Below are 27,379 nucleotides of genomic sequence, written 5' to 3'. Positions count from 1 at the left end.
TTTTTCACATAGGGACCAGCCTATGTAATTTCAGAGAACTTCATCACTACAGTTATACATCAGCTAACTTTGGCCCATATTCTTTCATTAAATTGTCTTGGGCAGGGGTGGGGAGCCTGCAGCCTTAAGGCCACATGTGGCCTTCTAGATCCCTGGGTGCAGCCTTTTGACTGAGTTCAAGTTTTACAGAAAAAATCCTTTTATTAAGGGGCTTCATTCTGTGACGTTTGGATTCAAAAGGCTGAACTTAAGGACCTTGCAGGCCACATATGGCCTTGAGGCTGAAGGCTCCCCACCCCTGGCTTAGGGCATAGAGTTTTAATATGTACCACACAAAGGCAGCATGCCACAGTGCTGGTCAGGAGATGAAAGTTCAGATTATAACTGTCACTTTTCATGAGACTAAGTAAATCATTTCATGAGGTAAGTAAATCATTCTCTCTTGGACTCATTCACCTAAACTGTAAAATGAGAGTGTTGAACTAGAGAGCCTCTCACACTCCTTTCCAACTCTAAATTATGATCAAGTAATTGCTACGAGACTTCAGAAGTAAAGATCACTTCCGGCTGAAGGCAGGGATCAGGGAAAAGCATTATAGAAGATGGCAGCATTTAAAGAAGCTTCAATGGATGGAGAAGTCAACTCTTCCATTAGTCAGCAATAGCATGCATGGTCTCAGTTTGTGCAAGAAAAAGGGAAGGGCAATGCCAGGAAAGGTAATTCCTCCAAATTCTCTCCTACACCATTGGAAGGCCTTATCAAGTCCAATCCTTTCATTTTACAAATGGGAAAACTGAGGTCCACAATCCCAGGTGTTCTTTCAGTCTGTAGATGCTGGTGACATGCTTTCCAACCATGGTTGCTCACCATCAAACAGGCCTGAGTCTGGTTTCATTGACAAGGGTAATAAGTAACTGACTCCACCCAAGGCATTCCCTGCTGGAATCCATTGAATTGCCCAACAGAGGCTACTTTCGGTCAAGGAAGGCGATGCGGCCTGAAGGAACTGGTTCTGAAGTCATAGAGCTCGGGTTCGACTCTCTAGCTTGGCCTTTTTTTGGGGGGGAGGGGCAGTGTATGTAATGTGCTTCTCCAGGTCACACAGTGAGTGGGGTGGCTGGGCCCTGCGTGATGCTCAGTCCTCGGCCTCAAAGGCCCCAGTTGTGACATGGCACTCCAGGGAGCCTCATGGTCGGCCTCCCAATATTGAGTGAAGCTCCCCACGCAGCTCCCCAGTTTCTTCCTCTCCACGCTTCTAAGTCGGCCGAAATGCGCCGCGGTTGACAGGGGCCCAAGGCAGGGAAGGACACGTCGACTCGAGAGCCCGCGGCCTTCTCAACCCCTCCAAGCCCGCCGACTACCGCCGAGATCGAGCCCGGAGACATCGATGCTCAGCCACATCGACCCCTGCAGGCTAGACTAGTGGCACTGGCGCTAATGACCCCTCCGCTCCGCCCCTCCCCGCCCCGCCCACTCGGTCCCATCCCGTCCCGCCCAGAGCAAAGGGGGCTGAGTCCAGACAGTTTAGTTCAGTGCTCACTGTCTTTCCCTCCAACTCAGACTCCACTCTGGTGCAAGCGACATGTCCGAGGAGGGGAAGGACGTTTTTCTCAGAGCCCGGGGCAGGACGCTGGACGCTTTCCCTGAAGGTATGCTCATCCCCGACCACTTTCTCTCGGCCCGGGATGGGGGAGGGGACGGGGAGGAGCCAAGGCGGCGAGCAGAACGGAACCTTCGGAGCATGCAGGCGGAGAGGGGCGCATTTCTTGCCGGCCCATTTTGGCTGATGCTCCAGACAGCCCGGGGTGGGGGGGGCGGGAATAGTCGCCGCACGGTGTCCCCTAGCAACGGAGTTCTCGCCTCCGAGAGCGCCTCTGCGAATCCTACCCCACTTACCCTCCGCAGCGGTATTCCCTCACTTTCTACCCAGAAACCCAAAGTGGGCGCCGGCGGCCAGAGGGGACTGATCTTCTTGGACCCTGCTCCTCGGTTTTAGGGCCGTTCCTTCTTGAATCTGAGGAATTCCTAAGTCAGATGCGTTAAAAAGTTCCGAAAAGGTACACTTTCCCTGCGGGCGGTCTCCGCTGGGGAGAGAGCTCGGGCTGCCCACTTCCTTGTGCTGGTCTGGCAAAGATGTTAAAAGGGGCAGGTCTAAACCCCAAGTATCCAAACGCCGCACTCTATTAATAATTACTTGCCCCCAGGTCAATTTCGTGTGTTTATTTTTTCACCACAGAGAATGCCTTCCTCTTCAACTGCAAAAACTGAAATTATTTAATTTTAAAGATCGATTGGGGGAGGAAATAGAGGATTTTGTTCTGTGTGGTTAACTCTGAAATAAAACCTTATTGGGAGTAGAATTAAATCCATTGAGAAGGCCAGCCTCATTTCTAAGGGTTTGTTAAGTTTTTCACTTTAAGCAAGACAAAATTTAGTTAAGTCTTATTTATTAAGCACCTGCTAGGTGCATGGCACTGAAACTACTTACCAAAAAAAATAGTTCTTGCCCTCCAGTGCTTAGGTTCTGGGGGGACAGGGAGTAGGGTGGGGTGGGGTACAACTTATTCTCAGATAACTAAATATAAGGTAATTTGAGGAAGGATAAAGCACTAATATCTGGGATGATAGGTCTAGCTTTGTATAGCTAGGGGCACATTAGCTGAGTACTGAATAAAGATTCTGAGAAGTGAACAAGTGCTCATCAGCCTTAGGGACAGTTTGTGTGAAGGTACTGAGATGGAAAATACAATTATTATTGGCAGGTAATTGAATATGTGGAGAAAAGGAGGAGAAAGAGTCGAAGATGATTAGATTGTAAACCTGGGTAACTGGAATAATGGTAACAACAAATGGGTAGTTTGGATTCAACAATAGGATTAGGGCAGAAGTTAATGAGTTTTATTTTGGAAATGGTCCAGTTAGAGATAGTAACCATACATCCAGATGCTGATTCCAAAACACTTTTGTTTACATGAAGCAGAAGGTCAGGAAAGATATGTAAAAGGATTTTAGAACTGCCGTGGAGATATCTAGGTCAACCACTCTCATAAATTAAGTCTTAGCACCCCTTCTAGGACCACCCTCTCCAACACTAAATTAAACTCAGGAGTTGGGTCCCCTAAAGGGCCCCTACCACTCTGGGTTCAAAGATGCTCAGTGGATCTGTACTCCTGAAACTATAGCTCATGAGCCCCTGCTAGTGTTTGCCTTTAATAGTCAGTTAGCTCAAAAGCATTTACTTAGAAGGTATAATAAAAATAATAGTAATAAAATATTCATCCCATAAAGCTGGGGGTTCACTCTCCCATAAATACAGTGTTAGTAAGAAGAGTGGAAACACCTTATTTTTGTTCCTTTTTCGATTTTCAGATGAATTGGATTTAAGTGAGGCAGGGCTGAGCAAAATCATCAGCCTCACTCTCTCCTCCAGAGTCATTGGAATTCTGTGGCAAGACAAAGTCAAGATGATTTTGTCAGTGGCCCAGGAGGCAGTGTCCCATTGCAGACTGGGCAATGGCCCAGAATGGCCTTGGTCTTTTTAAACTTGGTCTCAGTTTGAAGCACAGCCCATTCGGTGATTTAGGGCTAGATAAGAATTGAGACAAAAGATGGCCTAGTTTGCTTTACAAAAGAATCTGCCTGGGTGGGGAAGACCCTCCACATTTGTGGCCGGAACCAAAAACTGTTGCTATTTACATTAACTCTGAGCCTTCATAACCCAAACAAAGGACTTGGGAGGCTTGGACCAGGACCTATTATTGGCCACTCAGTGAAAGCCAGAGTGATTTGGGTTTAAAGGCATAGTCAAGTAGCTCCATTTGAAACACAGTGGACTTTTTCAAAGCCTTTTTTTTCCCGTAGACCTATAGTTCCAGAAATCATAAATAAAAACTTCCACCAGACCAACAGGGGAACACATTTAGAATGGGAAAGGGGTTGGGAGTGGGGGGTGGGGAGAGTGATAAGCATTTATATAACAGCTACATTTATATAGCTACGTGCTTTTTTTAAAAATACAAACACTAGTACACCAGTAGTAAAGCATCTACATAAGCAACAATGACCACATCATCTCATATCTTGGCACTAAAGAATTTCTTCCTCTTCTTGAGGTGCTCTTATGCACCTTCCTTCTAGAATATCATCTCTACTGGGCTGATTAGTCATCTGGTTTCCTGGGCCTGCCCTTCTCCATGAAGATCTGCTAAGACCACTTATCTGTCGAATCTATAGTTGATTCTCTTCTCTGCTTCCAGGGGTTACTCTTTTAGCCAGGGCCATTGGTGGGAAAGTAGGGAGAAGGATCACACTCCTCAAAACTGCTACTTCCTACTTTGATGCTTAAGGCTGGCAAGCTTGCTTTTTAAGGACTATCAGGAATGATGTGACCAGTCTTTAGTTGGGATGGTAGCAAGCTGTCTTTCTCATTCCATCAAGGAGAATTCCTTCACACTTTATAAAGGAGAAACATGACAACATCATTGCACTTCAGTTAACACATTAATGCTTGAGCTCTCTGCTACTTGCTGCCTTCTGTGATTTCAGTTGGGTTTGGGTACAACCAATCAGCTTTTTCTTCCCCTCCCAAAAGTAAATTGCCAAAGTAACACAGGTAGCAAATAGCTTGAACCTAGATCTTCTGATACTTAGTCAGGTTCTCTTAGTTTATTATACTATCTCTCAATTTGAGAGTTTTCTTCCTAGAGATGATATTTGAACCCCTGGGAACTGATGAGTTCACCATGGGAAAGGCTATGGAGAAAAACCCTTGCTAAGAATAGAGGCTTGGAAGACGTATTCATTTGGAGATGAGAGACAGATCAAGGGAGATAGGGAAGGAAAAGTCAGACAGAGGTACTAGGACAAAGCAGGGTTCATGGAAGCCTGGAGAGTTAGGTCTTTGTGAATTATAGTTCTATAGATCTATATAAATCTGTAGAAAAGATGGAGCCCACAATAGTGACCTTGATTTTCTCATTAAAACAGGGAATAAGGGTCTGTTTAAGAGTGGTGTGTGTGGATAGTGTAGAAGGTTTTAGCAGGAAGTAAAAGGTTTGGAAATAATGGGAAGTGTAGATGAGAGAAAAACAATACATAAACATTTTATTTTAAAAACATTTTAAATTAAAAAGATCAAATAAGTAAGATGATACCTTTTTTGAAGGCCTTAGAAAATTAGACAGGAGATTGTTAGTGTGATTTGGTAATAATAATTGCATATTACATGATCCTTTACAAATTGCTTTCCTTACAACAGACCTGTGAGAAAACTACAGACAGTAGTATCTGTAATAGTATACAAGTCTTAGACCTCTTTTGTAGAGACAGGAAGGTCAAATGATTTGTCCTGACTGTACACTGAATGGAGCCAGGACTTGAATCAACTGGGTGTTCCCCTCAAAATCCATTACTCTTTCACTGTAAGGAGCCATTGTGAGTTATCAAATAGAGGAACATGTTTAAAAAAAAGACATATTTTGTGATTCATGGAAGAAGCATGTTCGATAATTTGAATGATGATGAGACTAGACACAGAAACACTATTCTGCCATGAGCTCAGGAAAATCTAGAGACTAGAAAGGAAGATTTTGAATCAACTTGAACCAAGAGTGGGAAAGTATGCTATCTTCCTGGGGTGTACATTTTGCATGTGATTGAAGACCTCCCAAGAGCTGTCAGACCTGAGGGAAATTATGGAAGGACTCAGACTTTTTTAAGGATATGGACAAAAGAGTGGAGAAGTCCTGTAAAAATAATATCAGGGAAACAGTTACAATGTGAACTGAGACTTTGAATAAATAATACTGTGATATTTATACAGTTCTGCACGGTGTTTTTAGTCTGCAAAATGTTTTACCTAATGATTTCATTGAAGCCTAATATTATGAGGTAGGTATTCCCATCATTATTTTATAGATGAGGAAACTGAGACTTGGAGAGGCTAAGTGACTTTCTCATGACCAAATAGCCAGTGTTGGGAGCAGGCTTTAAATTCAGATCTTCCTGAATCACTATCAACTACTATCCACTATATCATACTGACTCTAATAAATACCTAAGTCAACAAAAAGGACTTTTTTTTAAGCCGTCCTCTTAGTAATAAGAATACCAAAGAGAGGATATATTCTTTGCTACATGTATATAGAAATATGATAGCAAAGAGAGAACTAAACTCAAGAAAATGACCTTCAAGCTGGGAAAAATAGAACAAAAATGGTTAATAAGAATTGAGCCTGAAATAAATAAGGAAAGTAAGTGAGCACATAGTTGCCTAAGTGAGTTCAATCATTTGAGAACAGTAGGCTGTATCATAACTGTCTTTGTTTCCCCAGCACCTAGCAAAGTGCTTTTTGAATAATTGATACTTAATGACTATTGAATTGCATTGTTCACATTGAATTTAATTGAATTGAACTGTTAGGCCCCATCAATAGAAGTATAGTGACCAGAGCAAGGGAATTGATAGTCTATGTATAATGATACATACATATATACATACATACATACATACATACATACATACATACATACATATTTGGCATGATCAGGCCACATCTGGAGTTTTAAGTCCATTTCTGGATGCCCTTTTTTAAAAGGATATTGACAAACTGGACTCTGGCCTGAGGAGAGTAACCATGATTGTAAAGCTTTGGAATCCATGCCATATAAGGATTAGTTGAAGGAACCAGAGATGTTTAGCTTAGAGAAGATTTAAGTGGGATGCAATAATCTTAAGTGAAGAGTTACTATGTAGAAAAGGTATTAGATTTGTTTTGCTGGGCCCTAGAGGGCAGGAATGATAGCTGTAGGCAAAGGTTATAGGGAGGTAGATTATGCTTCAACTCAAGGATAAAATTCCTACAATTATCTAGATAATGGAATGAGCTACCTTTAGGGGAAAAGTAAGTTCCCTATCACTGGAGGCCTTTAGGCAGAGTCTGGATAACCAGTTGTTTGAAACATTATTTCTGTGAATATTGACTTGGGTAGAGTTAGACTAGAAGGCTTCAGAGGCCTGGCCCAACTCCTAAGATTCCCTTCTGTAATTCAATGAATAATTATTTATTGAGTATCTACTACATAGAAGGTATAAGGTTAGGTATTTATTATATAAGATACAAAGAATAAAAGATAGAGTCTTTTCCCTTAAGAAGCTTGTCGCTTACATTTTTTTAATTTCTAACTGTTCCCACTTCACACTGCTTCCACTCATTTCCTTTATGCTGAAATTCTTTAAGCTGCTGTAGTCAAAATTACTGCCACCAAAGCCACACTCCAGTTCATAGTGTTTTTCAGGGGAAGGAATTGGAGGACTGTGAAGGACTGGGAAGATGTCAATAAAACCAAGAAAGATACCTGGATATAAGTGGTTTTATACACTATCACTGTTTGACAGAGTAAAAAGAAAAACCTGCTAAGCTCCTGCTTCTAAGTATTGTGCAAATACTGTTCAGTTATGGAAGGTTCCCTAGGAACAAAGCCAGGGACCTCTTTTTCTCATTCTTAAAATACTACAAATCATTTCTCTCAATTTTCTCCTTTCTGTAGGACCTCTTAAAGTAGGAGGGTTCCATGACTTAGATTACCTTGTGACACAGCAATCCTACTCAGTACACATTGTAAACAGTAGTATACTGTGGTAGCAAAGGGGAAAGTTGTGCTACAGTGCCCATACTGGTCAAACACTTAATGTGAATAATTTTCAAACTCAAATCACAAATCTGCTTCCATTTTTGATTCTCTCACTCCATGATCCCCTTACAGTCAGCCTTCATCAGTTAGCTTTTTCTCCTGTTGAAGGATGTTATGTTGTTAGCATTGGGTTCAGGGTTAGGTTTTGTAGGAAAATAGCTAGAACAATTTAGGTACAAGTGAAGGAGATAGCAATAAAACATTTATTAAACACCTACTATATACTGTGCTAACCCCCAGGTCCATCCAAAAATCAAACAGTCCCTGCCCTCAAAGAGCTTCTATTCTAAAGAGTGAGACAATATAAATATGGACAAGATAGATACAAAGTATTATTAAAAGTACATGGCAGTATGAAGGTTCAGCAGATGGTGGTCCTGAAAGGCCTATAGGAAGTGGTACTTGAGCTGAGCCTTGAAGTTCATCCCAGGAAGTGAAAATCATTTATGCAAAGACAGAAAGGAAGGAGATGGAGTGTTATGTATGAGGGACAGTAAATAGGCCATTTGGGCTTATAATAAGTCTAGAAAGTAACCAGATTGTAAAACACCTTAAAATGCCAAACATATGAGGTTGTATTTTATCCTAAAAACAATAAGGGACTTTTAAAGCAGGGGAGTAGCATAATCAAACCTGTGTTTTAAAAGTATCCCTTTAATTGCTGTGTGGTGGATGGATTGGAGAAGAAAGAAACTAGGGGTAGAAAAGTGATCAGGAGGCTAATGTAGGAGGTGATGAGGGCCTCAACTACAGAAGTGACCCTATGAGTAGAGAAGAAAGGATGGATATAAGAAATGTAGGTAGAGGCAGAATCAGCAAGTCTTGGCAACGAATATCTCATATATTAATATGAGATGAGGTAGAATGAGGAATTGAGAATTACCCCAACGTTGCAAAACTGGGTGACCAGAAGGTTTCTTCTCTTAGGACAAAGAAAAAAATGATTGTCAGTCAAGCAAATTGTATTTCCTTTAATTCAAGCAACAGAGCAGGGTGGGAATGATATCTTATTTGGACACTAGGCGAACCTGTTTGAATGGTAAAGAAATATATATGTGATTTGCAAATGAAGATATATGTGGTATGTGTTGTTAAATTTGCTCCTTAAGTGAAGATTGGCAGGTAAACAAATAGTTTCTTTTATCTTAATATTATTACCTTTTCCCTTTTTTGATTCATATGAGCCATTTTAACAATTTCCCCAACCTTTTCTTTCAACAGTGTTAAATACAAAACCTGGATACAATCATGCCCTCTTCCTATTAAGATATTCTGCTAATCTCAGTTTGAAGGATATTACATAAAAAATAAATTGTGTAAATGTCAACTGGGAGGTGTAAACTTCGAAGCTCTGTTCATATATTCACCTTACTTAGGGAAATTGGTAATTAGCTTTCCTTAACACATTTCCCAATTAAGATTGCTCTTTCGTAACAAATAATTTCCTTTTAGACAGGCTTTTAATAAGTCATGCGTGAAGAAAAGAAATGTTTTTTAAAGATAAAAATATGAAAGAAAGGGTGAAACGTTTCTAAGCATTAAAGAAATAAAGATTTTTTTTACATATATCCAAGTGCTTTCTTGTCCTAAGCTATCAGCTCTCTTTTTCCAGCATGCTTTATATTCTTATTGGTGGCAGGGTAACATTTTTTCCTGAAGAAAAGACTCTCTAGTGCTTAAAAAAAAAAATCTTCAGACATCTTAAACCTTTCCAACTTCTTCAAGTGCACAGAGCATGTTTAGTGTCCCTGAAGATTCCTTTGATTCTCTCTGGGAGATCCTCCCATGCGATACTGAATAAATACAGGTTCCATTAAAATGACTCACTTCATCTTTTCAAGGATTTGCCTTCGTCACTGTATCTCTGTTTCCACATCTACAAAATAAAGGTATTAAATTAAATGAACTCTGAAGTCCCTTTCACTATCAGCATATTCCATGATCATCTGTCAAGTCTAGAAAATTCTATGGCCACAGAAGTAGTAGAGGACTCGATTTTAAAATGCTTCTTAAAAATATAAATGGGATTATGAATAGTATTAAAACTATAATACCATGATTTTTAAAAAAATCTTTGAAGGGAATTAATACACGTTTTCATAATATTAAGTACATTTGTTGAACCATAAATCAAGTATGAGAGAGCTATTCATGTTTTTAAAAATATATTTTGTTCTAAATTTGTTTATCTTTTGACTATCTAAAATCTATCAAAATGTAGGCTAACTCCTCACTTTTATATAGGCTTAAAGTTTACAAAGAACTTTCATCACTGCAGCCCTGTGAAATAGCTAGTACAGGCATAGGAGATGTGACCAGGAATATACCTGAGTAACTTAACAAGGTTAAAAGATGAAGTTTTTTATTGTGCCTGAAAGGTAGAATGTCTTCATTGATCACATTCTTGATTAGGAGTGGAAAGTACCTGTGGCTTCTCTAATTTCTTACTTGGTGACTCCCATGAGTTCATTTATCATCTCTATGCAGATGACTTCAGAGATATATGCAGTCCTAGCCTCTTGAGCTCTAACATCATATCACCAACCATTACATATTTCAAACTGAATGTCCCTTGGGCATCTCAGAGTCATCGAACTTGAGACTTGGAAAGGAGGTCAGTGGTCATCTAATTCTGTTCTTGTTAGTCCTCCATTAAGGAAGAGGACCAGTGACATCACAGGATGATGTCTTGACTCTTGTGTGAATTGGATTTGTAAGGGACAGTTGCATAAAGTCATTAGCCTCACTCTCCCAGATTCATTGAAGTCCAGTGGCAAGGCAAAAGTCTGAATGACTGGTGATAGCCTGGGATGCAGTGAATGACCTTGGCATCTTTGATATTTGATCAAGCTCTAAGTGCTCCACAGTGCCTGCTTCAGCTGCCTTCATGGCCTTGGAACAAATTGTTCCCTTTCACCCGTTCTACCCTGGGAAGTCTTCACGTGCTTGGGGTAGACACTCCCCAAACTCACCACCAGGTTTGTGGGCCTTTGGTTACCCTCAATCTGGTTTAGCCTGTCTGCCAAGACACGGTTTACTAGGGTTTGACTACTGCACATGGTACAGCTTCTTGGAGCCACAGGTGAGAATTGGGTGAAGGTGGACACCAAAGGTGGATGAGCAGCCCTGAAAAGAACTCAGCAGCCCTTACATCCTAGTCCTCCCAGAATGTCCCATATACCCTCCACCTAATTCTACCTGTATGAGGAAGGAATCCCTACAGTGACATGCCCAGTAATTGCTCATCCATCCTGTTTGAAGACCTCCAGAGTGGGAGGGTGGGGGATTGCAAGCTTCTCCATCCTTCAGCAGCCCATTCCATCCAGTCCTTTGGACACCTCTAGTTATTAGGAAGTTCTTCATGACATCAAGTCTAAATTGCCTCTCTGCAACTTCTACCCATTGCTCCTGATTCTGCCCTCTGGGGCTAAACAGAACAATTCTATTTCCTCTTCCACATGACAGTTCTTCAAATACTTGAAGATAGGTATCAATATTTTCCCCCCTCCACCTCCACCTCTTCTCTTCTTCAGGATAAATATGCTTAATTCCTTCAACAAATCTTCACGTTATGGACTTAGGGCCCTTCACCATTCTGGTTGTGTTGGACACATTCAGGTTTATCAATACCCTTTTTAAACTGTGGTGCCCAGATCTGAACACAGTAAACTACTGTTTTGTTATGTTTTGTTTTTATTCTTTTTTAAAAAATTAATCTATTTTGAATCATCAACAATCACTTCCATAAGCTTTTGAGTTTTAAATTTTTCTCTCCCCACCTCCGTCCCCTAGATGGCGTGCAATCTGATATAGACTATACATATACGTTCCTATTAAACATTTTCACATTAATGATGTTATAAGTAAGAATTAGAACCAATAGGAGGAACCACCAGAAAGAGGAAAGAAAACACAACAGAAGAAAAAAAAATAGCAAATAGTATGCTTCAATCTGCATTCAAACTCCATAGTTCTTCTTTGTGGATAGCATTTTCCATCATGAGGCCTCTGGAGATGTCTCACAGTGAACTACTGTTTATGCCTTGAGGTATAAGTTGATTTTTTTTTTTATCCAAGTGCAAGATTTTACATGTTTCCATCTTATTAGATTCAGCCCGGTGCTCTAGCCTATGAGCATCTTTTGGATCCTGACTCTGTCAGCTGCAAATTGATATATATATGTCATCTATGCTTTCACCTAAGTCATTGATAAAAATAAAAGTCAGTGCAGGGGCAAGCACAGATCCTGTGGCCCTCCACTGGAGACTTTGTTTCCACATTGACAATGAACCATTAGTGACTTCTCTTTGAGCGCAGCCATCCAGCCAGTTCTCAGTCCTTCTTATTGTATTGTCATCTATGAAAGCAAATTCATCTGAGTAAATGACAATTTTTGATACTCCTTTCAACTAATAACTTCTTTCCCTCTGTCATTCCTGTTTTATAGAATAGGAAAATGAGGCCCAGGGAAGTTTAGTGATTTGCTTAAAGTCATTTAGCTACTTAAGGGCAGAGCCAGTAAGACTTCATATTCTACTTGTATTCTCTGTTGTATTCCCTGGCTTCCTTTAAGTCCCAACTAAAATCTCACCTTTTACAAGAAGCCTTCCCTAACCTCTCTTAATTCCAATGCATTCCCTCTTTTAATTATTTCTTATTTATCCTATATGTAGCTTGCTTTATATATTTACATGTTGCCCTCCTCCGCCCATTAGATTATAAGCTTCTTGAAAACAGGGGCTCTCTTTTTACACCCTTTTTGTATCCCCAGTGCTTAGCACATTTGAGAAATGTTAATTGATTAATTGATTGGTGGGTAAAGTTGGTATTTAGGCAAATAATAGATTCTCTCAGCAAATAGAAAAGTGAAAAAGAAGAAGACATGGTTGGCACATCCAGGGAAAGGTGAAAATTTTGAAAAGGTGATACCTGCCTTTAGAGACTTTGAGAGGTACTGGGAATAGCTGATTGGATTTTTGTTTCTTACTATGAAACAGTCATGTTGAAAGCAAGAGTATGATTTGCCCATTTGCTTTACTGCTTCCTTAAAGAGTTGATATTTCTGGATTTTCGGAGGGCCCCAACATTGGATTTCAGAATTTCATGTGACCCTCAAACAATGTATAGTTACATTTGTATGAGGAAGTGCATACATTCTCACTTGTCCTTGGAGCATGTAATTTAGAGAATATTTCTCTTGGCATAGCAGTCATAAAAATAAATTCTGAGGTACCTATATGTAACTATTATATTTAATTTGAGGCAGAGAGCTATTTTATAATAAGGGGACTTGGGTTGTGATACCTGAAAGAACTCAGAATTAGTGAATAATGTGATGATACTATTTCTACCACAAAAATGGGATTAATCCCAAGATAAGATCAGGAGTATTGCTGAACACATTTTGGTTGTGATTCACTGCAGAGTACAACTGTGACAAATTGCAGAAATTTCATTTTATTGGCATTTGTTAGCAAGCTAAAAAACTTTTCCAATCCTCTATTAAGGTACTTATCATTCCCATTTCTAAGCAACTGAAACAACTATGTATGATATAAAAGAAAATTGGTGTCTAGCCAAAGCATTTTTTAAAAAGAAAAACAAATATAAAATGACTTAATCATCCTCAGTAGTCGATTCTTAGTTAACTATGTAGTAACATGGGATTTCTAATGGATATATGTGGCTCCTCCAGGATTATTGTCAGTGTCACCTTGAGACTGAAGAATTAACAACAGCCAGTAGATTAGATTCTTAATCAATTTCTTACACTGTGAGTACATCTGAGGTTTTATGGAACTAGGACCAGACACCTAAAACAGTAATGTCCATTATTTTAACTTTACTTCTTAAAGGAAAGTTGTAGGACTACAGGATAAAGAAATAGGATAGAATTTCCATTGGGAGAAAAAAATGAGATTTTACCTGGCTTTCAGTAGTGAATCCCTTGAAGTTATTGATCACTTGCAGTTTTAGCACATGAGAAGAACATAAAGTTAGGTAGTATTTAGTCACATAGTCCCAGATGAGTGGGTAAAAATTTGATTCATTTGCTTTTAGTGGCTCTTTTATTATGGTGTGGCATTGATTAGCTGATAATAGCCAAAAGTGTCAATGAGATGTTTAAATTATTATGGGTAAAAAAAAAAGTCTACTTCATTAACAATTAACAAACATGTCTAAAAGGTGTAGTAAAGATTACAGGAAAAAATATGCATGCACAGAAAAATTCAGGGAACATGTATTTTAGATATTAAAAGTCATATTAGATATTAAGTATATTAGATATTAAAAGTCAAATGGTTGGTTTGATTGTATGTCTTTTAATCAGGATATTGTAATATAAATGGAATCATATAGATATAAAAGACAAAGAATCTGAAGTTAGTTTAGAAATTAAGCCAAAACAGAAAAAAGTTGTTGAAGCCTTATTTTAGCATAATGTATTTTATTTCTTTTTTTTTTTTCTTTTTTTTTTGGTGAGGCAGCTGGGGTTAAGTGACTTGCCCAGGGTCACACAGATAATAAGTGTCAAGTGTCTGAGACTGCATTTGAACTCAGGTCCACCTGACTCCAAGGCTGGAGCTCTATCCACTGTGCCACCTAGCTGCCCCTAGCATGATCTGTTTCACAAATTACATATAGTTTGTTTATATCTGTCAGGTTTCCCTTGTGTCAGATCTAACATTAACCAACAAAAAGAGAAATGACCTTGGTTGGAAGATGTGAAAAGGATACAATTTTCCTGAAGTATGGAGGGGGAGATTAAAGATGAGAAGACAGCAAAACATTGTGCTAGTCCAGGCCAAGGTCAGTTAACAGATTCACTTGTGGGACACACAATATCCAAAAGGGTAAAAGACAAGTACTGATCAGAGAATACAAGGCAAATGAAGAGTTAAGAAGCCACAGCACAAGACGTATTAGGAAGTTGATAGTTTTTTGAAATACTGTTTCTTGAAAGCTTACCTCCCGTTTGTTTTGTAGGCTTGCTTTCCCTGTCCTATCACTTCTTATGGTCCCAACCTAGGATCCCATCACCTCTTGGTGGTCCAGCCCCAACTACCTCTTTTCAGTTGGCACACCATCCTTTCCCCTATACACCTCTTCACACCAGGAGACCTTAGCTTGAGGTGTGTACTCTGAGTGCTGACACCCATGTCCTTTCTTCGGACCCCTAGACATGTCTTTCTAATTAGGTATTGGAGGCAATAATGATACTACTATGAAATGAAAATATCCTATAAACCTTTCCTGAATATCTACCATTACCCATAGTGGACAGGGACTTGGAAGGAAGGTATATGTCTAGATCAGCCTTTTATGCCAAAGATCAGTTCTGCAGATAGTGAATATGCAGTGAGGTGTTTAGAACCAGGTCCCACGGCAGATTTACCACCTGAGTGATAGGAGGGGTCTACCAACATTTATGACAATTTTCAGGAAGAGCTGCTGGTTATCCATACCTGGTGGCATGTGTTCCAATATTCCCTATGAATTCAGTTCAGTAGCTTGTAGAAGTACCTACTCTGTACAAGACCCTATGCTAGGCACTGGTGGTATAAGACAAAAATTAAATAGGTCTCTGCTGTAAAAAAAAAAAATCAGTTTATTTTGGACAATATTGCCTGGATAAGTAAATAAGAAGTAAGTTAGTGAGATGTGAAAGCATTAACCACTGGTGAGGAGCTTATAAGGGTGGGGGAAGACGGTGGGAATCAGGCTAAGCTTTTTTGTAGGAAGTGGTACCTGAGCTGAGCCTGGAAAGGCATTAGAGATTCTAAGAGATAGAGGTAAATAGGAAAAGAATTCCATGCCTGGGGGACAGTTTGTTCAAAAGCATTGAGACAGGAGATGGAATGAATGTTCTGTACAAAAATGGCAAGTAGGCAAGTTTGGCTGGAATGTAGAATGCTGGGGGAGGAAGGAGTAATATGAACTAGTCTGGAAAGATAATTTGTAGCCAGGTTGTGAAGGGTATTAAACACCAAAGAGACGAGTTTGTACTTTATCCTAGAAATAGAGAGCCACTGAATTTTCTTGAGCAGAGGAGTAACAGTCACACTGGTGTTTTGGGAATAATAATTTCCAGCTGGGTGGAGGATGGATTAGAGAGAGGAGAAACTGGAAGCAGGGAAATCAGTTTGGAGGTTATTACAATATAAATGAGAAGTGATCCACCACCACAGTGGTTGTGGTCATGTGAATAAAGAAAAGGCAGTGGATTTGAGAGATGTCACACACATAAAATCAACAATACTTGGCAACTGATTGGCTCTGGGGAGTGAGGGAGAAGGAATAGTCATGGATGACTCCAAGATTGGAAATATGAGAACGATGATGGTGCCCTTGAAAGAATTAGAGAGGTTTGGGGGGGGGTAAGGGCGGAGTGGGGGGGTGTTAGAAGGGAAAATGACAGTGTTTGGGGCATGTTAAGTTTGACCTGCCACTATTATAAAGCATCTTGGTAGAGATGTCAAGAAAGCAGAATGAAGTGGTGCTCAGTAATCTGTATTCTACTTCAGATGCTCATGTGGTGTGTTTGCCAAAGATCAGCCTCAGTAATCTCTAGCTTCCCCATGTAGTCCATGACTACAAGGGCTGTGGTACACAGAGTGAGTGCAGGGAGGGAAGGTGGAGTTAAACTAGTTTATCTAGAAGGCCATGTTTTGGGTGGACAAGGGAGCTGAGTTTTTATCACAATTCTAAAGTGTACAGTAGTGTCATCATTATGGTAAACATTATGACAACAGAAATAGTAAGTACTCTGTGCTTCAGACAGAAGTTATATGTTACATAAAAAGAGTAACCTTTACCTGAATTGTTAATAGTTTAGGTCAGAAATGTTAATTGTGCTGGGGTTTTCAGTCAAAGGTGATCATTAGATCATAGGATTTTGAGCTAGAAAGGAACTTAACATCTTAACCTGTTCATTTTATACGTGGAAAAAAAAAACCGAGACCTAATGTGTTTATTTGACCTGTCAAGGGTTACACAGGAAACAAAACTGATATTTGAACATGAGTCTTCTGACTCTGTACCTTGTATTTTTTAAAGAGATGACTGTGAAACTTAAGATTTCTTTCAGGAGCAGGCAGGCAGTAATCCTTGGCCCACCCAGTGGGTCTCTAATTGGGAGGTCTGTGATGTGAGATAAAGTAAGCCATCTTAGGCTTGGTCCAGCCCCACCAATATGGCATCATGTCCCTTGAATCAGGGAAAGTCAGTGAAGAAATATAACATTACTGCCTTCCACAGTTACTAGAGGGAGGAAACAGGGGTGCCATTAAAGGTTACTTTGGGCGTAGTGTTCATGATCAGAAGTTTTTTTTAAACAGGGTTATTTTAGCTTCAAAAATCAGAACCTATCATAAATAATTATATAACAGCAAAACTGAGAATTCAAGGGAAATTGATGAGTTTCTAGACAATATAAAATACCCAAACTAACAAAATAAGAAGTAAAGATATTAAAGGACCCAGTTGCAGAAAAAGAAATTGAGCAAGCCATAAATTGCCAAAGGAAAAAAATCCCACACAGGACAGATCAACTTACAAATAAATTTTGCCAAATATTTAAGGAATAATTAATGTAATGCTACAAAAATTATTCTCAGAAAGAGACAGAACATAGTACCATACTTCTTTCATGAGACAACTTTGCCTTTTTCATTTTACCTGCATATTTTATAATGCTCCATACCATAGATCAGATATTCTGACATCTTGTCCTATTTTAGATTTATTTTGTAGTAACTACATTTGTGCTGTTCTATTACATCAAATTTCTGTTCTAATGTAATTATAAACCTCTTTTTTGCATTGGCATTGTTTCCATCTCAAGTATTTTTCCTTTTGTCCATTTTTTAAGGGCTCTTTTAAAAAATATTAACACAACATTTGCTGATATGGTATGCTACAACACGTCACATCCTCACGCAACTGTAGGCAATTGTAGATTGATGACTTAGTGACATGTTAAAACCATCACATAGCTCATATCCATTGAACTATTTTGTAATTCATTCAATCAAATTTTACATTATTCTAACTCAATTAATTGTGGCCTAGCTGTACTTTATATATAGTCTGATTAGGATGGAGTACAGTAGAACTATCACTTCTCTCTTTCTGAACAATCTGCCTTTCCTGAGACAACCTAAGATCACATTAACTTTTTTAGTTAATATAGTGCATTGTTGATTCATTGAATTTTCAGTCCACTAAAGCCCACAGATCTTTGTCATATGAACTATTATCTTCCCATGTCTCTTCCATTTTGTGGTTGTAAAGCACATTTTTTTAAGTTGAGTATAAGACTTTACATTTGTGCCTATTAAATTTCTTCTTTTTGAATTCATCCCAGTGTTCTAGCCTGTCAAGATTTTTTTTTTCAATCTTGACATTGTCATCTATTGTGTTAGGTGGAAGTAGCTAATGCTACTAGGTTTTTGTCATCTACTAATTTGACAAGCTTGCCATCTATGTCCTTATGTAAGTTGTTGGATAAAAATGTCGAATAGGAGAGAACCAAACATAGATCCCTGAGGAACTTCATTGCAAATCTCCTTCCAAGATGACATTAAACCATTAATGACTACCCTTTGGGTTCAGTCATTCAGTTGGTTCTGAATCCACTTAACTATGAAATTGTCTACCCCACATCTCTATATCTTGTCCATGAGAATAAGATAATAGACTTTATAGCATATTTTGCATATTTTGCTTATATATATATGTATGTATATATGTGTAAGTGTATATGATATATATGTATATATAACTGTAGCATTCTACGTATTTACTAATCTGTCAGTCCGTATCAAAAAGTAAAGTGATGTTAGTATGGAATGGCCTGTTTTTTGTTTTTTAATTGAGCCATGCTAGCTTTTCATGATCACTGTTTATATATCCACTAACTGTGTCTTTAATAATGTATTCAAGAATTTTTCACGGAGTCAAAGAAAGCCTCTTTAATCTATAGTTTGTAAATCCCATTTTCTTCGCTTTTTTTTTGAAAAGGGGCTCGTTAGATTTCTCTGTCCTATACTAATTCTCTCATTTCCCTTCCATCATCCTTCAAAAAACTAATGACTAGCTCAACAGTAACATCTGCTAGCTCTTTCAGTATCTTTAGGTATAGTTCATCTGGTCCTAGCAACTTGAACTACTGAAGGACAGGTAGGTAGTCTTTTACTTATCTGCCTATTTATATTGGGTTTCAACTTTTTAACCATTTTTGTTCTGTCATTTGCAGACCAAAGAATTATGCTCGGCAGAAAGAAAAGAAGCGAAATGAGTTGGTTAGATCTACCTTCTTTCTATCATCTGGTGCCTTTGTCTCATCCATCTGCAGCAGTGGTCATTAGGGGCATATAATCAAAGATCAAGAGCTTAAAGGAGTCTTGGAAACTATGAGTATCTTTCCTGTTCTTTCTTACAAACTCTAGGTTGGAGTCGTCACTTTCTCCTTGATTTCCATCAGTTCCATTCCAGCAGCCAGTTTCTTGTTGGTGAAAATCAGACCTAGCATGAAAAGTTCTTCTTCTTGGTTCTTCCTTTTGGAGGATTAAATTGTCACTGAGGCAAAGTGAAAAACTTAACTGCTCTGTTTTGGACAAAGAGAAATTTTCAGCATATGTCTAGAGATAATGGAAATTCACCATTACTTTTATGTAGCTCTGTGCCAGATTTGTGATTTATTTCCCAAACTCCCCATTTATTTCTTGTTTGTATTTTGTAACATACTTTAATGACAATGTCATCTCTGTTGTTCTTCACCCAGACTCTCTCCACCATGATTTCCCACTCTTTCTACTGGATTTCATATATATACATAGACACACATATACATATACATAGACATAGATATATACATGAAAGGGAAGGAGGAGAGAAAACTGCATATAACACACATATATGTATATGTGTATTATATATTGCTACTGCCAATGTTATCTGTCTGCACATAGATATATACATATAAATTTGTATGTGTATATACATATTTATGTATATGTGCATGCCATTTTTTTCCCTCCTTCCCTTTCAGTTTAAAGTCCTTTTGATTAGATGTGCAAGACTCTAGGGAAGTACATTCTTACTTACGTACTTGCTTACATTCTTAGGTATAATCATCTCTGGCTAAGAGCATGTCATTCCTACATTGTAAGCCATGTTTTGGATTAATGTAAAGAATAATTTGTTATAGAAATTGTGACTTTTCCCCCATTTTTAAACTGTATCATTCTTCCAGTTTTATCCCTTAATGTTCTTGAGATCATTGTTTGACTGGTGCATTTTTTCATCCCCCAGATCTCCCTGTTTAATGAGGTAGCACTGCTCATCATCTTCTCTCTTATTCTTCTATAAGAACTGGAAAATGAGTTTATGCTTTAAACTGTTGTCCTTGGCTGCCATGTTTCTCAGCTTGGCAAGGAGATCAGGTGTTTGCCAGAGTGAGTTCCTAGGCTTGTTATTTGTCGTGTCAGGTACTTTACATTCAGCAAATTTATATAGGAAATGGTAGATGTTCATGTTGATGTATATTTCTTCATCCAGTTCTCATTTTACTGTGTCAGTAGCTCAAGTTGGTCAGTAGGTCAAGTTGGAATTATTCCATTTGTAAATCATATATTCTCAATTCAGCTTTTAGTCATTTCTTTTTTATTAAAATGTAGTCAGCTTTTAATTTATGATGTTACTTTATGTTCACTATGTTTGATGCAGTTCTTTTCTTGGAGAAAGAATTCAGGATATACAGACATGAGGTTTCAGTATAGTCTTAAGCCATATTTTCCAACATATTTTCTGCTTCCCTCTTCTATGCCCACCTTTGCATTGAAACAACAGAATGCTGAAGTATATGTAGGGTCTTACTAAGTTTTTTGTGGAAATTTATTTTTAATAATTTTAATGTATTTATTATTTATTTCCTCATTCTCTGCAGCAGATGTAATTTTCTTAATAATGGTCTTTTTTGTTTATGCCCATCATGAATACGGCAAGGCAAGATGACTAAATGTGCCATGAAATGATGTTTCATTTTGCCTTTGGATATATGGTAAAAGTAACCAGCAGTTGCTTTATGTGTGTTAGGCTTGGTTGTGGCAGCCCTTTACAAGTCACAGTTACTCAGTGTTTCCCCTTTTGTTAATTATTATGCAAATAAAACTAGAGAATAGAAAAACTCAGTTATCATAAAGGGCTACTGTAAGGATTGCAATAGGTTGCAAAGCTCCATGATTCTCAAAAGAACAGCACAGTTTTTTGTTTTACCTATGGAGACTTGTGGGCATCTGTGGGTCAGAGAAGAAAAGCTTCTGGTGCCTACCCCTGGGGGCAGAGCCAAGATGGCGGAGAAAAAGCAGTGACTTGCTTGAGCTCTCCCCCAGACCCCTCCAAATACCTATAAAGAATGGCTCTAAAGAAATTCTAAAGCAGCAGAACCCACAAAAAGACAGAGGGAAACAAATTTCCAGCCCAAGACAACCTGGATGGTTGATCAGAAAGGTATATCGAGCCGGGCTAGGAGAGGAATGCAGTTCAGTGTGGGCGCGCAGGCCTCAGAGGACTGAATCACGGGCAGCTGTGGCAGTTTCTAGACTTCTCAACCCATGTACACCAAAGATAATTAGAAGGTCAGTAGGAAGAGTCTGTGTCTGTGCTGAGAGAGAAGCGCAGTGCGTGGCGCCGAGGTGGCGGCTGCCTCCTGAGCTTCCATCACACAGACTGAGGGGGAATCGAGTGGCCCATCAGAGGGGGATTGCAGGGATCTCTTTGCTGGTGCAGAATTCTCTTGCTTTGCCCATGCTTGGATCTGGGTCACAGTTCTGGGTGGTGGTCCTGGGGTGAGGAGGAACACTGGTGTGGTGGAGAGGAAATCCTCCTCACAGTTCCAAAACAGAAAAGAATGCTTGTGGTCACTCATAGACTAGAACATAGGCCAGGAAAGGAGTAAACACCTCGCCCTGATCATAACACCTTGGAAGAACTGAAAATTTACAGGTCCCCAGAAGTATCTCTGAAAACAGCTGCACAAAACTCCTGGAACTTGGGACAGTACATTCTCCACACTGGAAACAGACCCTTAACAAAGGGTTTTAACTCAAATAATTGGCTGGAATCATGAGCAAGCAACACAAAAAGAGTCAGACCGTAGAATCTTATTTTGGTGACAAAGAAGATCAAAACATACAACCAGAAGAAGACAACAGAGTCAAAGCTCCTACATCCAAAACCTCCAAGAAAAAATATGAATTGGTCCCAGGCCATGGAAGAGCTCAAAAAGGATTTTGAGAAGCAAGTAAGAGAAGTAGAGGAAAAACTGAGAATAATACAAGAAAATCATGAAAAACAAGTCAACAGCTTGCTAAAGGAGACCCAAAAAAATACTGAAGAAAATAACACCTTAAAAAATAGCCTAACCCAAATGGCAAAAGAGATCCAAAAAGCCAATGAGGAGAAGAAGGCCTTAAAAGGCAAAATTGGCCAAATGAAAAAGGAAGTCCAAAAGCTTACTGAAGAAAATACTTCCTTAAAAATTAGAATGGAGCAATTGGAAGCTAGTGACTTTATGAGAAGTCAAGGCACTGTAAAACAAATCCAAAAGAATGAAAAAATAGAAAACAATGTGAAATATCTCATTGGAAAAACAACTGACCTGGAAAATAGATCCAGGAGAGAGAATTTAAAAATTCCTGGACTATCTGAAAGCCATGATCAAAAAAAGAGCCTAGACATCATCTTTCAAGAAATTATCAAGGAAAACTGCCCTGATATTTTAGAAGCAGAGGACAAAACAGAAATTGAAAAAATCCACCCATCTCCTCCTGAAAGAGATCCCCAAAGGAAGACTCCTAGGAATAGTGTAGCCAAATTTCAGAGTTCCCAGGTCAAAAAGAAAGTATTGCAAGCAGCCAGAAAGAAACAATTCATGTATTGTGGAAACACAATCAGGGTAACATAAGATTTAGCAGATTCTACATTAAGGGACCGCAGGGCTTGGAATATAATATTCCAGAGGGCAGAGGAGACAGGATTAGAGCCAATAATCACCTACCCAGCAAAACTGAGCATAATCCTTCAGTGGAAAAAATGGACATTCAGTGAAAAAGAGGACTTTCAAGCATTCTTGATGAAAAGACCAAAGCTGAATAGAAAATTTGATTTTCAGATACAAGACTCAAGAGAAACATGAAGAGGTAAACAGGAAGGAGAAATCATAAGAGACTTATTAAGGTTGAACTGTTTACATTCTGCATGGAAAGATGATATTTGTAACTCATGAGTCCTTTGTCAGTATTAGAGTAGTTGGAGGGGAAAAGAATTATATGTATGTGTGTGTGTGTGTGTATGTGTGTGTGTGTGTGTAGAGAGAGAGAGAGATAAATAGAGGGCACAGGGTGAGTTGAAGATGAAGGGGTGATATCTGGAGAATAAAATAAAGGGGTGAGAGAGGATTATAGGGAGAGAAGGAGAAAGGGAGAGGTAGAATGGATTAAATTGCATCACATAAAACAGACAAGAAAAGGGCTTTTAGAGTGGAGGGGAAATGGGGGAAGGTGAGAGGGAATGAGTGAATCTTATTCTCATAGGATTTGGCTTAAGGAGGGAATAACATACATACTCAATTGGGTATGGAAATCTATCTTACCCTACAGAAAAATAGGAGGGGAAGGGGACAAGAGAGCAGGAGGTTGATAGAGGGGAGGGCAGATTGGGGGAGGGGGTAATCAGAAGCAAATACTTCTAAGGAGGGAAAAGGTCAAAAGAGAGAATAGAATAAATGGGGTGTAGGATAGGATTATGGGAAATATAGTTAGTTTTTCACAACATGACTGCTATGGAAGTGTTTTGCATGACTCTACATATATAACCTGTATTGAGTTGCTTGCCTTCTCAATGAGGGTGGGGAGGGAGGAAGGGAGAAAATTTGGAACCCAAAGTTTTAAAAACAAAAGTTAAAAAAAATTGTTTTCACATGCAACTGGGAAATAAGATATCCTGGAAATGGGTTATAGAAATCTGTCCTGCCCTGCAGGAAAATTGAAGGGGAAGGGGATAAGAGAAGGGGGGGAGAGATAGAAGGGAGGGAAGATTAGGAGAAGGGATATTCAGAATGCATGCCATGTTGGGGTGGGGGGAGGGACGAGATGGGGAGAAAATTTGGAACTCAAAATCTTGTGGAAGTGAATGTCGAAAACTAAAACTAAATAAATTTTAAAAAAGAAAAGAAAAGAAAAGCTTATGGTATGTCCTTTGCAGGTTGGCTGTCAGGAACACCAGGTAAAACCAATGGAGAATATGGGCCTCCAGCTGCATTCCCTGGGGCAGCTGGCTGACTTGTTCAGTGACCCTCACCTGGTTAGCCATAGGAGGTTTGTTGTCAGTCATTTCAGTCGTGTCTTACTCTTTTTGTGACCCCATTTGGGTTTTTCTTGGCAAAGATACTGGAGTGGTTTGCCACTTCCTTCTCCACCACTAGGAGGTAAGAGCAGACAACTGAGAAAAGCTTTCACCTGGCATGAGAGCCAGGAACAAGATATGCCTGAGACAAGTTTCCTCCTTCTCTCATGAGACTTTGAAAGCAAAATGTGGAAAATACTTAAAAAGTGTTCAGGGGCAGCTAGGTGGCGCAGTGTATAGAGCACTGGCCCTGAAGTCAGGAGGACCTGAGTTCAAATCCAGCCTCAGACCAAACACTTGACACTGACTAGCTGTGTGACCCTGGGCAAGTCACTTAACCCCAATCGCCTAAAATTTTTTTAAAAAGCATTAAAAAGTATTCAGGTGTGTGCACAAAGCCAGGTGTAGAAAATAAGATGTGATAGTCTGTGATGCCAGTCTTACTAGCTGTGCTCAGTTGCTCAGGAGTTTTGATGTCATATTTCACTTCTGATTTCATTCCATAAATGTACCTATATATAAGTTGAGAAATTCTTTCCAGTTATGCAAGTTTGTAATGAGATTAGAATCTCAAGGCTAACATGAGCCAAAAAAAAAAAAACCAAAAACAAAACAAAAACAAAAAACCTATGAATTACTGTTGGGAAAGTTGCCCATACCCTTCAACTTGGCTGAACCCAAGGTTAGGCTATGGGAGCCCTCAGACCTAATATGCCCATATGCAAAAGAACTTAGGATCTGGAATGATTACATCCTGCTCACTCCTGCTTATGCTCATGTCTGTGCAGAACAAGGAAGCTGATGCAGTCTGGAATCAAAGCCCCTTCTGGTCAGTTATTGTCCTGCCAGAATATTTATTTTCAGGCTGCTTCTATCTCTTAATGCCAAGGTAATACAAGTGATCCTGTGTATGGGAGCACACACCCCCGCCTCCTGCCCTTTACATATGCTTACTCATCTAGAATCTTTCACTGAGGGGAAGACTATAATTCAACTAGCTTTTTTCTTTTCTTGCCATATTCAGATGCCAAAATAAAAAAGGGATATAACTTGACCCAGGCCATTTAATTTCAAAGAAGTTTCTTTAAAGTCATTCAAATATCACACTATTAGGGAAAGATTTTTAAAAAGAGAAAATGCTTCATGATAAAGAGACCAGAAGTGGTCCAGAGGAGGATGCATGAAACATGTGAAGGAGACCTGTGCTTGATCATGTGCCCTCTGGTGGCCAGCTGTGAGCAATGCAGTATATCTCTAACTGTTGTTCTTGAAGGACCCTGAAAGACCTATGAAGGAATTCAAGTGGCAGTGAGTACAGGACCAGCCAAAAGAATGTGTAATCTGAGACCAGATTACCCTGTATCTTTCACCAAATGTTCATGGAGAAATCCCCTACCATTGTGATCTGTGGGTACAAGTGGAAAACACTAGATGTATAGAAAAATGCCTGGGGCAAGTTGGGATTTTGGACTTTACTAGGAGTGAACATATTGTGGCACTTAGGAGTTTTAAAGCTGATAGTGTTCATTTCATTTTCACTGTAGTAATGACCACAGAAGAGCTGAAGTTTCAAATTCTACCCAGGAATAGCCCTGCTTCTTTGTATTTCTAATCTTGTACTTTGTTCATTTCAATTCTGCTTTAGTTAAATATATTTTAATCACTATGAATCCTTAGGGTCAGAGAGTAGAGAAAGAGTTTAGAATCTCTATGGGATAGGGGCTGAATCATTGATAAATGATAAATTATTGAAGGGAATTTTCATTAACCTTTGACTAAACTGAACCCAGGCTGAAGTGCTAAAGGAAAGGTTTGCTGCAGGACCTATCCAAGTGCCATATGCACAAAGGGACTTAGCATCTTGGGTATGCTGCCCCTCAAGGGAGATAATAGATACAAAGCACTTTGCAAACCTTGGTATGTGAATGCCTGTTGTTATTGTTGTTGTTAACCTATAGTTCTGAGATTGTCTGGAGATTACTTCATTCTCCTAGCCTTAGAGAGCAGTCTAGGGGATGTGCTGGTAAATATTTGTTTAACCAGGGGAGGGGGGTGGGGTGGGGTGGAGTACACAAATTCTTAAGTTTAATATGCAGTATTAACTGTTTTTCTAGTCTAGGCAATCAAAACGATAAATCAAGACCATATTTTTAGCCATTATCATTCTGAGGTATAAATGCTTGTACTACTAAGCGGGTAAGAAACATCTCCAGCACACTGCTGCTTAGGACTTACAGTGCCTTGGTCAAGCTTCTGCAAGAAGTTATTTGATTTGGTTCAGAGCTTGGACTTTCATGTGTATATATGTGTTCACACATATATATACATGTACATATGTTTTATATGTGTGTTAATATAAATTATTTCTCAGACAGCCCTGAGTAGTTATTTCAGAAGACCTCTTAATGCCAATGTAAAGCAAGTATGCTTATAGATGATATCACCCCACTTTATATTTTTCTCTCCCAGAAAAGCCTATAGGTCATACTTCCATTTAGTTGCAATTTCTTTTTATCCTTTGGTTTTGTTTTGTTGTTGGAAAGGCCTGTGTTTTAATTGTAGTGGCAATATCAATATTGCTATAATTCAATTCCTCCAGTATTATTTTTGACTCATTGGTCAAGGATCTCACATTTTGAGTGTCAGCTGTTAATGTTTATGGACTGATGGACAGTGCCACCTGGATGTCCCATTGTCATATCAAATTCAGTATGCCCAAAGTGGAATACTTACCACCCTAAACCCACCTTTCTTCCAAATATCCCTTTTTCTGTGGAGGATGCTACCATACTCTTAGTCACTCGGGTTAGTAACCTTAGAATAATCCTTGACTTTCTCTTCTACCTTATTCCTCATATTCAATTAATTACAACATCATGTAGGTTCTGCCTCTAGGTCTTTCCTTTTCTTTCCACTTAGCCTTATTTCAGACCCTCATCACTTCTCACTTGGACTTTTCTAACAACTTTCTAATTGATCTCCCTGCTTCATTGCTTTCTGCTTTTTAATCCTGTCTCCATATGGCTACCAAATAGTCTTCTAAAGGCAATTTGACCATATCATTTCCCTGCTCAGAAACCTTGTTGGCTCCCTGTTACCTCCAGAAAAGGGATTCTTAACTTTTTTTTATATCCCCTTTAGCTGTCTGATGAAGCCTATGGACTTCCTCTCAAAATAATGTTTTTGTATACATAAAACAGAATAAGGATTACAGGTGGAACTAGTTATAATGAAATAGTCATGAAAAATGTTTTTTAAAGTTCACAGGCCTCAGATTCA

General features: G+C 39.1%; 1 protein-coding gene across 2 annotated transcripts in view; it reads left to right on the top strand.

Moving 5' to 3' along the window:
• The first annotated feature begins 1,488 nt into the window (after positions 1-1,488).
• Positions 1,489-27,379, top strand: part of CPPED1 (calcineurin like phosphoesterase domain containing 1) — a 120,972-nt gene continuing 95,081 nt past the window's right edge. For both annotated transcript variants that reach the window (XM_027839333.1, XM_027839332.1), the window contains exon 1: positions 1,489-1,650. In XM_027839333.1, coding sequence (XP_027695134.1) covers positions 1,584-1,650 — 67 coding nt within the window. In that variant the 5' untranslated portion in view covers positions 1,489-1,583. The remainder of the gene's footprint in view (positions 1,651-27,379) is intronic.

Source organism: Vombatus ursinus, unplaced genomic scaffold (genome assembly GCF_900497805.2).
Source record: "Vombatus ursinus unplaced genomic scaffold, bare-nosed wombat genome assembly UNPS02014832.1, whole genome shotgun sequence".
Classification (NCBI taxonomy): Eukaryota; Metazoa; Chordata; class Mammalia; order Diprotodontia; family Vombatidae; genus Vombatus; species Vombatus ursinus.
The sequence above is the reverse complement of the archived record's forward strand: the minus strand, read 5'-3'. Positions and strand labels throughout refer to the sequence as shown.